Consider the following 13,437-nt stretch of genomic DNA (forward strand, 5'->3'; position numbering starts at 1 on the left):
CGCTTTGTCGTCAATCCCTGAAAACCCTGTCCGATTTGCATCCAAAGATTCAAAACAAATCTCCTGCGTTGCAGTTGGTCTGCCAGTTTCAGGGCATTGGGCATTGTCCAAGGCTAGACCCACTCGCAGGCAAAAATAATTTAGCGTGCTGGGCCACAGTGCCCCCGAGATTTACAAACTTTGAGTGGATTGTGTTTCCACGGCCATGAATCCTAAATACATAATATGGTTATTACAGTATAATGAGTACAGTGTGCAATTACTGTAAATATGATTTTGAAACTGGTGATTGAACTTCAATCTCAACTAATAACCTTTCTGTTTCCCCCCCTTTTAGAAACGACACGGCCAGTTTGTCTTGAAGACCCCTCGGTCGCGAGCCGTCCCAAAGGCCTCCGCTCTCAGCGATGACGCCTCGCAGCCAATGTCCTTCATCAGCCTTGCCCAGCCCGGCACGGGTGCCATGGCTACCACACTCGCTCCATCCCCATCCCCATCCCCATCCCCGTCTCCGTCCCCATCCTTCGCCTCCCCCAAGAAGAAGCAACCAAAGCCTAAAGACATTCCAGTGCAGATCTTTGTCTCTCCAGGACCTGGACCCTCACCTCCTCCACCACCCCTTGCATCTCCGTCTACAGCAGCACCTCCATCTCCTGCTCCTGCTCCTGCTCCTTCTCCTCCTTCTCCTCCACAGGCCTCCAACCCTCCGCCACCTCCTCCTCCTCCACCCCCTCCCCTGCCACCTCCTCCTCCCCCACCTCCTCTCCCCAGCAGTGTTCCCCTAAGCCGGCCACAGGGGGGCCTTCTCCTCGACTCCCCCAAGCCCCTGGACGAGAAGGAGGCGCCTCCGTTTCCTGCCAAAAACACCCTCAAGCAAAACATAGGTGAGATGCGCAGCAAAAAATATATACGTATATATACATTTATTTATTTATTTATTTATTCAAAACTGGTTTCCTGACCATTTTCAGCAAGATTGCTCTCAAACAAGCACGGTAAACAACTGGTCTCTGGCTTGAGTCGAGATACCTTTGAGAACAGGGCTGGACTGGGACAAAAAATCAGGCCGGGCACTGTTGGCCAAGACCGGTCCGGCAGGCAATTGAGAGAGACATAATGGAGCCTGTGACAATATTTTTATGAGCTATTTTGACCACAATAGGCAAAATGACTTTTTTAATTTAAATCTGACTCAGGCAGATCATTTGTGGCGGCATGAGGACTGACACCACCACATTGAGGGGAGGAGCAGGCCAAACTAATTTACAGTCCACTGGGAAAATGCCCTGCTGTGTGCCTAATGGCCAATCCAGCTATGATTGAGAAGATGCTGCTCTGAGAGCCAAGAGAGTCAAGCCAAGAGAGTCAAGCCTGCGTCGGGTCTAAGGCCAGGGCTAATAGCATGCTGGGAATCGAGGGGCTTCCTTGTAAACAGGAAGGACAGGTGTTGTTGTTTACGTACGTATGAGTTTATGTTAGACAAGCAGTCCACTGGCCCCTGTCTGCAGAAGATTGTGTCTCTGCAAACAAGCAGCAGAGGGTTTTTTTTTTTTTTTTTTTTTTGGCTGGTGGAGTTCCTGTGTGGAATACTACTAAGGCAAAGTGTCTGCCTGGTGTCCAAGGTCAATCATATATTTTTTTCTTTCTCTCCTTTTCTGTCTTTTTTTTTTTTGAATGAGGACTGCTTCCGGATGTTACTGCTTTACTGGCTCTACTGTGCTCTGCTGTCAGGGCCGGATTAAGATGGCCTGGGGCCCCTAGGCTACAGGATGCTGTGGGGCCCCCAGGAGGGCAAAATTTGCAACAAATTTAAATAGACAGTGTCGTAATAAGGAGCTGGGAATTAAGGGTGACATGTCTACCAATGTCACTCAACATGACAGATGAGTTTTCAATTTTTCACTTTTGTCCAATCAGGGGGCCCCTGGCTGGTGGGGGGCCCTTGGCTGCAGCCATATCTAGCCTGTGGGGGCCTCCTGACAGGTGGGGGGCCCTTGGCTGCAGCCATATATAGCCTGTGGGGGCTCCCTGGCAGGTGGGGGCCCCTTGGCTGCAGTCATATCTAGCCTGTGGGGGCCTCCTGGCAGGTGGGGGGCCCTTGGCTGCAGCCATATCTAGCCTGTGGGGGCTCCCTGGCAGGTGGGGGCCCCTTGGCTGCAGCCATATCTAGCCTGTGTGTTAGTCCGGCCCTGCTGTGCTGCGGTCTGCTTCCTCAACGGAGGGCTGGCTGCGCAGGGCTACACTAATGCATGTTTACATTGGAGGCTCATCCCATGCCATTGCCACCATGAGCTCAGTAACCTAAGGTGAAGTCCCGGGCCGGAGGAAGTCAGGCCTAAAGCCTTCTCGTAAACTGAGTGAAAACAGAAAATAGCCCTGTTATATTTTTGGCGGATGTTTTGATTTTTTTTCATTCAATGTATGTTTTAGAGCTTTTTGGTGGGTTTTTTTGTATCTAACATCACGGTAGCGCGTGATAGGAAATTAGTTGGGAAGAGAGAGCATGTAAGGAAATGAGTGGGGGATGAAATGGGGATGTGATTGGGCCTAATCCTGATGGCCTCAGTCTAACTTGAACCTGACTGCCTGGCTTCATGGTATGGATGTCTCAGCCAGCTGCTGTGGGGCTCTCTAAGCTCCTTTACCTGAGGTTCATTTTCGATGAATGACCCAAAGCCCCCTTATACTAAAGCCCCACTTCTACTTGAGTTCAATTCAGAGTATTTTTGTAGTAGTTTTGTATTTGTGTCATTCATTGTATTTTTTTTTTCTTCTACCAACTACAATTACCTTTCAAGCCATTGACGTCTTGCTTACAGTCCATTCCCTGTTCACCTGAAGCTCAGCTCAGCTCAGTATTGATTTGTGTTGCAGAGCAGTCTTAAGGGTCTCTGCTGAGGCCGTGTTTTCTTATGAATACCTTTTTGTATTCAACCAATGAGCGAATCCTTGCAGAGGCTTTTATTGTTCAAGCAATGTGCCCATCTACTGGAAAGTAAATGCATGAGATGAGAGTTTTGAATGAGACTGCCCAGCCTCTTTTCACAAAGTGCAGCAGGTTAATTCAAGTCAGTGAGTGATTCGGAAGGCACTTGCAGTCAGAAAAGTAACACTTAAAGAAATATGATGTTATCAGATTAGGTTTTCTGCAATCGTTTTAGTTCTCCCTATGATGTTGAAAATGCTTGGCGAGATTTTTCACACACAGTTCTAGGTGTGCTGTGGAATGTTTGAGTAAAATTCTATGAAGGAATCCTCAACTGCTCAAAGGGTTCTTTCCTATCAAAACTTCAAGGTGCTGTATTTTCTGTATGTACTGTAGTTCAAAGTTCCCATCTACTGTAAGGTACAGTATATCACGAAAGTGAGTACACCCCTCACAGTTTTTGCGTATTTGTGAGTATATCTTTTCATAGGAAAGCATTACAGAAATTTCACTTTGACACAATGATTAGTGACCTTTTAACAGCATATTTAACCGCTTACATTTCTTGTTCACTCAGAAAAAAACCAAAATACAGCCATTAATGTTTGAACATGTACTCACAAAAGTAAGTACACCCCAGAGTAAAATCCGGTAGAGAAGGGGCTGTGTTGGCTCGAATCGTCTCGAAATGAAAAGGGATTAAAAGGGAGGTCATCAGTGTGCGTTTCAACCTTTCTTTGCATTGAACTTTTACATTTTGAGTGTGCACCTGGCTTAAATAAATTGGTGTGAGATTTGAATGCATTCCTATGGAGAATATCATGATCTGCTTCAGTAGTCACAGTGCATGTTGACATGCATGTTTCTTTTAGGTGTATTTCAGATTGCCAATGTTGACAGCATCCTTGCATCCCCAAACCATGTCAGTCCCACTACCATGCTTGGCTACTGAAAGGATACACTTTTTCCGTAAAACTCACTTGTTTACCACCACACATGCTTGACACCATCTAAAGCAAATTTGTTTATCTTGGTCTCAAGAGAGATGAACAGACCAAGGATATGGATCACTGGAACCATGTTGTGTGATCTGAAGAGACCAAGATAAACAAATTTACTTTAGATGGTGTCAAGCATGTGTGGTGGTAAACAAGTGAGTTTTTTTTTTTTTAAGTGTATCCTCTCAATTGCCAAGCATGGTAGTGGGACTGACATGGTTTGGGTGGTTTGCATGGTCTGCAAAAACTGTGAGGGGTGTACTCACTTTCGTGATATACTGTAAATGTGTGTCAATTGAAAGTGCCCAGAGTCTTTGTGCAATGTAAAATGATTCATCAGGTCAATTGGTGTCAGTAAATCATGAAAAACCCACTTAAAAAGTCAGTGAATTTTAAGATGTCTTTTTTATTATCATTTTATGTCAAAGGGTTGGACGTTATGCTCGCGGGCTTATCTAGCTGGTTAACTGATGTCAGTAGGCACATCATAAAGAACTCCCTTTAAAGTTGGGGTTGCAGGTATGACATCACGTTGGGGGAACTCCCCCAGGATTCTAAGGTTCTACATAGACTCCTATGAGCCTGCGGAACCCCCAACGTGATTTCATAATAGTACATATTCTTAAAATGGTTTACCTGCAACTCCACCTTTAAACTTTAAACTTTTTTTCTCTGGATGTCTTTGCCGCAGGTTCCATGGACGAGGTGCTGGCGTCTCTACAGCGGGGCCAGATCCAGCTAAGGAAGGTTCCCCCTCCCAACACGAGGCCCCCTACTGGTGGTGGCGGCCCCGGAGGCCCATCGCCAGGCGGGGGAGGGAGCGGGGGAGGGCAGAGCGCGCGGGACAGCATCCTGTCGGCCATCCGTCAGGGCGTGAAGCTGAAGAAGGTGGAGATGCCCGACCCGGCGGCCGCCGCCGGCAGCAGAGACTCGGAGCTGGAGAGGAGCATCAAGGCGGCCATGCAGAGGATGAAGAGGGTCTCGGCGGACTCCTCGGACGACGAAGACGACCAGTCGGACGACCACGGGGACACCCAGCCTGAGGAGTGGGGGAACTGAGATGAACTTTTAGACTCTGGAACTACATACTCTGCACAATGCAACAGGAACCAGGAACCAGGAACCATGGGGTTCTGTGAGTGATAGAACCATGGGTCTGGAACTGCTCTCAGTTCTAGAACGGTGAGTCTGGACTTCTCTCCACACCAGAACCATGACAGTGGATTCTTTCAGTGCTAGAAACAATGAAAAAAAAACCCTGACAAACCAATAATTGTGCAAAGCCAATGTTTGCATTCACATACTAGCTTTTTTCTGAACAGTAACTTGATCAATATGACTTTTGAGTGGACCTTGAGAGAGAGAATAAGCTTCCTCTGTTTAAGAGCACTACATAGCACTGGGTCTTCCTATTGACGCAGGTCGCCTACCAAGACTTGGGACAGATATGGTGTCCAGCGAGGAGAAAGAAGGGCTTTGTTCAGGTTGAAAACGGTTGAAGTTTGAGTGATTCTAGATAGATAACGATGGTCTGCTCTGCTGTGCTCTAGTCAGCTTTTAGGCTTTAAAAGGTAATTGAGCATTCATTTTTTTAACAATTTTGTACGGCACTATCAGTAAGTCAGCTCTAGTATGACCTTGATACTATACGTGTACGTGTCCGGTAATACTTTACTTCTGGACAATAAAGCCTAGGATCTACGATCTCAGATCAGAGACGCTGTATTTTAAGTGGAACATGGATGAAGGTAAATTGTAATGTGGAGCAGTGGAATGACCTTTCCAATGGTCATTAAAAGAACAGTTGTGAAAACACAGTGCAGTGGGTTTGGAGATATGACTAAAAAATGATGCCCTTTAAAAATAAATCCATGCTCTGTTTTTTTTTTTTTTTCAGAAGGTGCCGCATTTGTGACTATAAATAAAAAAAAATCACTCACTTGACAATAAGAACATAAGCAGGATGTGTCAGCCTTAGCTCTTTGAAGGACACAGATGATAATAGGCTCGTTCGTGATGACGCAGTAAGATTTTTGCTAGGCAGTGGGAATGCGCACTTTGCCATGTTTGATGCATTCTGGTTAGAATTTCCGTGTGCATGCCCACTGCCTAGCAACAATCTTACTGCGTCGTCACGAACGAGCCTAATGGCTGCACTTAAAGTACAAAATGCACATCACAATGACCTTTTAGCCTTCTGAAAACGTTTGTGAGAATTCCTCCAAAGGAATAGTTTGTGTTGCATGTTGCGAATCATGTCGTCACCATACATTTATCTGTTTATGTACTGTATGTGTGGGTGTGTAATGTATGTGTGTTTGTGTGAATATTTTTTATGTGGCAATATTCTCTAGTGCAGAAAAGCAATGTTTAGGGCTCGCTGACATGAAATAGGGGGATTTACACTCTTTTACTTTTAAAAAGTTGATTTTGCTCCAAGAAAGAAAAACAGTGCAGTGGACTCTGCTGTAGCCACAGCAAACCAATAAACCTTGACCTTTGTCTCTCAAAGTATTGCTCAAGCATAAATATTTTAGTACTTAATCTTGATTTTACAACCCTGTGTTGCACTTGATTTAACCGAAATATGTTACCAGATATTGAAGGTGTGATGTCATGCACTGATATTTGACTTTGCCTTTTTTTTTCTCTCCTTTTCCTTCCACTTGTTTTCATAATCGATTTATATGGATTTACAGTTTGTTATAAAAGTACAAATATATGATTAGTAAATATGCAAAAGTGCCTTGAGGATTGTCGTGTTCATTACCATGATGGTATTTAAAGATTTTTGTTTTGTTTTGTTTTATTCATCCATCATCACATACTGGAGTATTGAGATACTACCTAATGGAAATAAAACGACAAGAAATTGTACAGAAGATCCAAAGTCCATTTAAGAGAAAAAGGCATGTGTGGAAATGTGTTTTCCTAATAAACAATGAATGTGTAGCTTCAATCAGTGTGTTATAAATGTGTGTATTTTTTTCAGCTCAGGGGCCTACACTTCAAATCTGGTTTAGGGGTAAACCAGGTAAATCGTCTAATAGAAGAGCCTGGAGTCCTCATTTTCTCTTCTATTAGATGATTTACCTCTTAACTTACTGTAACCTGGTTTGCTCCTGAACCAGCTTTGTACTGCAGTACAGGCCCCTGATGTCCACATGCCTGAGTGCATTTAGGTGCACTGCCCCCTAGTGGCCTCTATAGTGATGGCCTCTACAGTGATGGCCTAGTCTAGTCAAAGAAACTGAATCTTACCAAGAAGCGTCATTTTGTTTCTTTTCCGGTATCCACTTTATGTCGGGTGAACGCCCCTTTAGGAGACTTTCGGTTAGGAGACCTTCGGAGTCCTGAGGTTGAGAATAAATCAAGTCCCCTTAGCGCTGTAGATGGCGGTAGCGCACGTCTTGAGCAAACACCTCAAAAATAGAAGAAGAAGGAGGGGACAACGCCCCCTTAGGAGACCCAACTTGCGCCCACGCTTTTGCATTGAGTGGGCGTGGTTTGCGTTATCTTTCTCTTATCCAGTATTTTTGGTCTAGTGGTTCAAAGAGCCGGGCCTGCAGCCAAGGGGGTCACAGGTTCAGTAGTAGTAGTAGTGAAACTGGGAAACTCCAACTCCCATTGTCATTGTGACACAGCACTCCACCGCACACAAGTGTTCACTGCACACAACAAAATTGCATTTATGCCTCAACTGTGCAAGGGGGTAGCCCCCAATGGCGCCCCAAGGGAGCAGTGAGGCAGGACGGTATCATGCTCAGGGTACCTCAGTCATAGAGGAGGATGGGGAAGAGCACTGGTTAATTACTCCCCCCACCAACCGGGCGTGTCGGGAGTCGAACCGGCAACCTTTGGGCTCCAAGTCTGAGTCCAAATTCAACTGCCCACATGGACAAGTGGGTGGAGGATATGGGGTTCAAGTCAACCTAGTTCCTCCAATCCTTTTCTTTGGCTTGTGGCCTCTTGCCTCAGTTGTCACCACCCTGCCTCCAGGAGGTGGGGGCGGGCGGCTTTTCCCCATTCAATATCCCAAACGCAAATAAAAGGAGAAAATGACCTGCATCAGGAGGGCTCAGAAGTCGGGAGCAGGGCTCTAAATTAACTTTTTCCATCACTAGCCAAAATGGCTAGAATATTTTAATCTTACTAGCCAAACACACACTCACTAATGGGTCAAAGTGGCTAGTAAGTTGGTGTTCTCTACCAGCCAAACTGAAATTTCACCAGCATTTGGCCGGTTGGCTGGTCTTAAATTAGAGCACTGGTCGGGAGTACAAAGTGAACGGATCCCCGCAATGCACACAAGGGGTCGGCCCCATTGGTCCGACAATAAGCCATAGAGGAGCATAACAAGAATCCCATGCACAGTATGTGCACAAAAACATGCTGTGTTTGTTGCCTGAAAAGATATGTCCACATGTAGCCTGCCCCAGTAGCCCGAGTGTCGCATACATCTGTCGAACTAAATGGCTGTCGGACCAATGGGATGCTTGTTATGCTCCCCTATGGGCCGACCCCTTTTGTGCCTTGGAGGGATCTGTTCACTTTTTACTTCCTGAGCCCTCCTAATGCAGGTTATTATGCCTGTTTGTTTGGGGGAGTGGCTAAGGCAGGGGTGGGCAATTATTTTGGCCCGAGGGCCGCTTTGGGTTTAGAATATTGACCGAAGGGCCGGATGCCACAGACAACTTGCCCGTGTCAATAATAAAACATAGTGTACGATGGCAGCTTGGCAACTTGGCAGCAATGATATTCCTGCACATTGTAATTAAATGTATTTAGATGAAGCCTATGTCTTTGGTTAATCTTAAATTCACAAGACTCTTGTTTTAGGTAGCATTTTAAGAATGTTGAGTAACCGTTTGAATTTGGATTTAAAAGTTGTCTTTCTTGTAAAGGCTCTGGGGGCCACATGAAATGGCTCAGGGGGCGCATGTGGCCCATGGGCCTGGGTTTGCCCACGTCTGGGCTAAGGTCTATTATGGCTGCTCAGTTCGCGGCTCCAAAACAGGTACTGTCCCTTCCTACACACTGTCCCCTGTGGGGCTCCAAAACAGGTACTGTCCCTTCCTACACACTGTCCCCTGTGGGGCTCCAAAACAGGTACTGTCCCTTCCTACACACTGTTCCCTCTGGAGATGGTCAGCCCCCTGACACCAAGTTTTGGCAAAGGACGCGCTCAACTTCTTGGAAAAACTAAAGTCTTTGTGTACGCGATAAAATGTATCAACTTAAGGAAGACAAATCAGCACTCACAAACTGCGTCTCATTATTTATTTATATTACCACCATGTCCAAAAAGCAAACGCGTTTCGGCTATTAAGCCTTCATCAGTGCGTGGACACTATGATGAAAATCAATCTATGATCAACAATGATAAATTCAGTCTGTTCACGCCACCCCCATTTAATCTCAAGATAGTGAGTAATAAAAACAAACTCAAGAGTTTGACCGAAGAGTTTGAAGCATTCTAAATGTACAGTATGCAGGAGAGCACGCAGTATTTGACCTCGGTATTTGAAAATGTCTCGTTACGGCCCTGGTCACACATATGATGAATCTGATTGGCTAAAAGGTAAACCGAACTTCATTGTGTGCATCTAATGCAGGGGTGCCGTTTGCGGCCCTTGAGGTTGTTTTATCCGGCCCCCGATATGATTTTAATGTTATGCAGCTTCACATGAAATGTGACATATTTTGTAAAGGAATATTATAAATCACATTTGCAATACAATGAAGTTATATTCAGGGGTCCTAGAGAAGGTGGGGATTGTTTTAAAGGTAGCTGCCTTCAATATAGGCCTAAAGTGCAGGGGGAAATTCTGGTTTGTGTTCATAATACGGCCCTCAAAGGACTTTTACAGCCCTCGGATGAATTTGGAGTGGATGAAAAAGGTTCCCCACCCCTGATCTAATGCTGAAAAGGTTCCCCACCCCTGATCTAATGCTGAAAAGGTTCCCCACCCCTGATCTAATGCTGAAAAGGTTCCCCACCCCTGATCTAATGCTGAAAAGGTTCCCCACCCCTGATCTAATGTGTGCCATGACAAATGGGGATCCCTTCACGTTTCACTGCAGATTCCTTAGGCCTCCTGCCGTGCGTCTGCTTGAGGTGGAGTCAGGGCTGATGGTATTCAGGCTCCATGCCTGATTTCAGGCTTGACAGAGTTTGCAAAAATAAAAACATTGATAATAATTAGCCACTAAGTTATTCTTATCTCAGAAAGTGTTACTGGTTCAGGGTTTTCTTCTACTATCAGGCTTGAATAATGGTCATACACAGGCTATTAAATGTTTGAATAATGTGTCAAAATAGGCCGACGTTCAAGGTCACCCATAAACAGAGCAGACTCTTCTTCATCATCCACCGAGTCCCAGTAACCCTGAGCAGGGCAGTGGACAGCTTTGGCTGGGTCAAAGTCATCTGGATGGGCCCCCCACCCAGTACATTCAATGTAATGAGGACCCATTTCTGCCTCTGAGTGCGTTGCAATATGCGACCTTGCCTCCTCCACTTGCTTCTCTCCTCGTACCAGGAAGTAATATGTCATGATGACATCACTGACAACAGCATTTCAATATCTTGCAAAAGCTCAATTGTAGAGTCTTTTTCTCATTTGCAATTGGGATGGTGAATGAAAAACAGTCCCTCAAAACTTGCTGTGGCTAGGCTGACAGCTGGGAAACTTAATCGTTTTCTCCACGGAGGCGGGACAAGGAGACAAGCGCAAGTGGAGGAGGCAAGGTCGCATATTGCAACGCACTCCCTGTGTTCTAGGCCTATAGTTCTCGACCCCTGAGGCCCGCCTGCTGCAGGCCAGTGTGTTTTGCTGTGGTGGAGTGACTGTGGTCCATTGTGGATGCTCGGATCACAGGTTTCAAACAGGAAACGCATGAACAGTACAACCAGAGATTCTTTAAATATATAGTTCTATGCCAACATAATAGGTTTCTATAGGCACCTCATGTGACCAGGTTCCGGTCTGCCTAAAGGGGCATGTTATAATGCTCCTAGAATGAATAGAACAGTCCTTTTGGTCTGCCTAAAGGGTGATCCCCCTTGCGACAGTAGAACCCGGAAACAATGGGCCAGCGGAACCTCTCTCTTATCTACTCTCGCTGGTACAACAGCATGGAGGTTTTCAGGCCTCCTATTCAATAGGTCTTTGTGTGAGCTGACAGCGCGACTAAGGGAGGTCTTCAAAGATGATGATGATGTCCTTTCGTACCATCGCATCATTGCCAAGGAGCCCATTTTGTTCAAAGAAGGCCCTCCTCAGGCAACATTACTGCATGATGTGAAAGCCAGTTTGAAGCACATCTTCAGGGCCAGTGCCATTGATATTAAGGATTTACAAACACACAAAAAGTCTCCCTCCAACATACTAAGGCACAACAGACTTTCAGCATTAAGTGCCAGCTACTGTCGTTTTGTCCTTGGCTGTGAGTGACAAAAATCTATGCAGCTCTCGCAGGTACAGGGGCTGAGGATTGATTCAGCTCTGCGGTGGCTTTCCTCCTTACAGTAGATGTGACCCTGCAATAAGAGGTTATATTGCCTGTTTATTTGAAAGCACCATTCCTCCAGCCTCCACAGGCACGCATTCATACATCATCAGTCTAATGTGTGTGCGACTGGTGTCTGGTGACATCTTGGAGCCCGAGGGTGACAGGAAGGGGGACACCTGGGGAGAACACCGCAGGTTCCGGGAAAAAAAAAAAAAAAAACGCCAGGGCCGCGAGGAAACGATTCCCGGCAAACGGCGTTACCATGGCAACTGTTGGAGACCTGGCTTGGCTGCGGAATGGCAGCCCACCGTTTCCATCGCGGCAACACTCTTAATTATGTTTCCCCCAACTCAACTCGCCCACTCATCACATCGCATCGCATCGCCTATCGCCACCACTGCAGCCTGAGACACTACAGGACAGCAGACAAGGAAGAGCAGTCGCCGGTCTACTGGTGTGTGTGTGTGTGTGTGTGTGTGTGTGTGTGTGTGTGTGTGTGTGTGTGTGTGTGTGTGTGTGTGTCTCAAAACAGTACAAGTGCCAAAATAGGAATAGGAGGAAAAACAAGTTGATACAGTACCTGTGGAAGACATGTCTTAGAGATATTGCCACTGACAGTTAAGACTACGAGAGGAATCTTATCTTATCAAGGGAGAAATGCTTGTGCCATCTTTTCAGATTATAGATGTGGTGCCACCTGTGTGAGAGAGAGAGAGAGAGTGTGTGTGTGTGTGTGTGTGTGTGTGTGTGTGTGTGTGTGTGTGTGTGTGTGTGTGTGTGTGTGTGTGTGTGTGTGTGTGTGTGTATAGATTGCATGTGAGTGTCAGTGAAGTTCAGTAGTGGCTCATCAGTCCTCGTCATTACTCCTCATGCGTTCTACCGTATATTGTCCAATTTTCTCCGACCAGATGGTGGTGATCTCAGAGCACACATCACTTTCTGATGGTCACATGCCAGGTAGAATTACACACACACACACACACATAAACACATTCACATACACATACACACACACAAACACATTCTCACACACTTCTCACTGACTCACTTCTCCTTGGCCTCCTATCCTCCCACTTCCAGCCGTTTACATTAGTATAGCCCCCTCACAATGATGGCTGAATCAATACAAGGAGAGTGTGGTGCGGTGTGATGCGGTGTGTGTGTGTGTGTGTGTGTGTGTGTGTGGGATGCGGTTGCCACGGCAACGTGCCCTCCTGTGCGGCTGCAAGGCAACGAGAGGCAGCAGCAGGCGCTTCCACAGAGGGATGGAGTTGAGTTGCCGTGGGAGATTGGCACAGAGTTCACGCCCACTCCTTTCCTCCTCCAGGTTTCCCCCGGTTATCTGCCTGCCTGCCTGTCGTCAACCTCCTCCATCCCTCAGCTCACTGTCGAGTCTCCTGCCCGCTCCCTCCCTCCCTCCCTCATGGCACAAAAACCTCCAGCATCGCCTCATCCTGCATGACACCACCGCCAGCAGCAGTGGGCTGCCCCGCAGACTGCCGTAGAATGACTCAGAATGCAGTTTTTCACAACAGCTGAGATTTGAGGGATTATGTGAATGTTAAGAGGACCCTGTGGACACTGCAGACTAACTGCTTAATGGGTTGGTACAGAACAGGGGTGGGCAGCCTGTCTCTCTGACTTATTTGCCCCCCGATGTAATGTTTATGTTCTGCAATCCTATCAAGTTATATTTTAGGGGAACTAGTGAAGGTGGGGTCTGTTGTCAAGGTGGCCACCTTCAATATACGCCTCCAGTACATGGGAAAAATCCTGTTTTTTTGTTCATAGTAAGGCCCTTGGAGGACTTAATAACATTTTAAGTGGCCCTCTAATGAAAACGGAAGTGAGCATACCGTTTTTCCAATGAGTCAATATGCAGAAAAAAATGGCGTTCCAACCATAGCTTCCGTCATGTTTTGATATACAAAGTGAAGAAATGCAACACTGTCTTGTAAATTATGCTTTCAAGGAAAAAAACACACATGAATGCCCCCG

The 13,437-nt window shown here is 46.2% G+C and overlaps 1 protein-coding gene across 1 annotated transcript in view; it reads left to right on the top strand.

Moving 5' to 3' along the window:
• LOC134438721 (WASP homolog-associated protein with actin, membranes and microtubules) overlaps positions 1-6,883 on the top strand; it is a 37,989-nt gene extending 31,106 nt beyond the window's left edge. The window contains exons 9-10 of the mRNA XM_063188356.1: positions 338-884; positions 4,616-6,883. Coding sequence (XP_063044426.1) covers positions 338-884; positions 4,616-4,983 — 915 coding nt within the window. The 3' untranslated portion in view covers positions 4,984-6,883. The remainder of the gene's footprint in view (positions 1-337; positions 885-4,615) is intronic.
• The last annotated feature ends 6,554 nt before the right edge of the window (positions 6,884-13,437 follow it).

This window comes from Engraulis encrasicolus, chromosome 22, assembly GCF_034702125.1.
Source record: "Engraulis encrasicolus isolate BLACKSEA-1 chromosome 22, IST_EnEncr_1.0, whole genome shotgun sequence".
NCBI classification, from domain to species: Eukaryota; Metazoa; Chordata; class Actinopteri; order Clupeiformes; family Engraulidae; genus Engraulis; species Engraulis encrasicolus.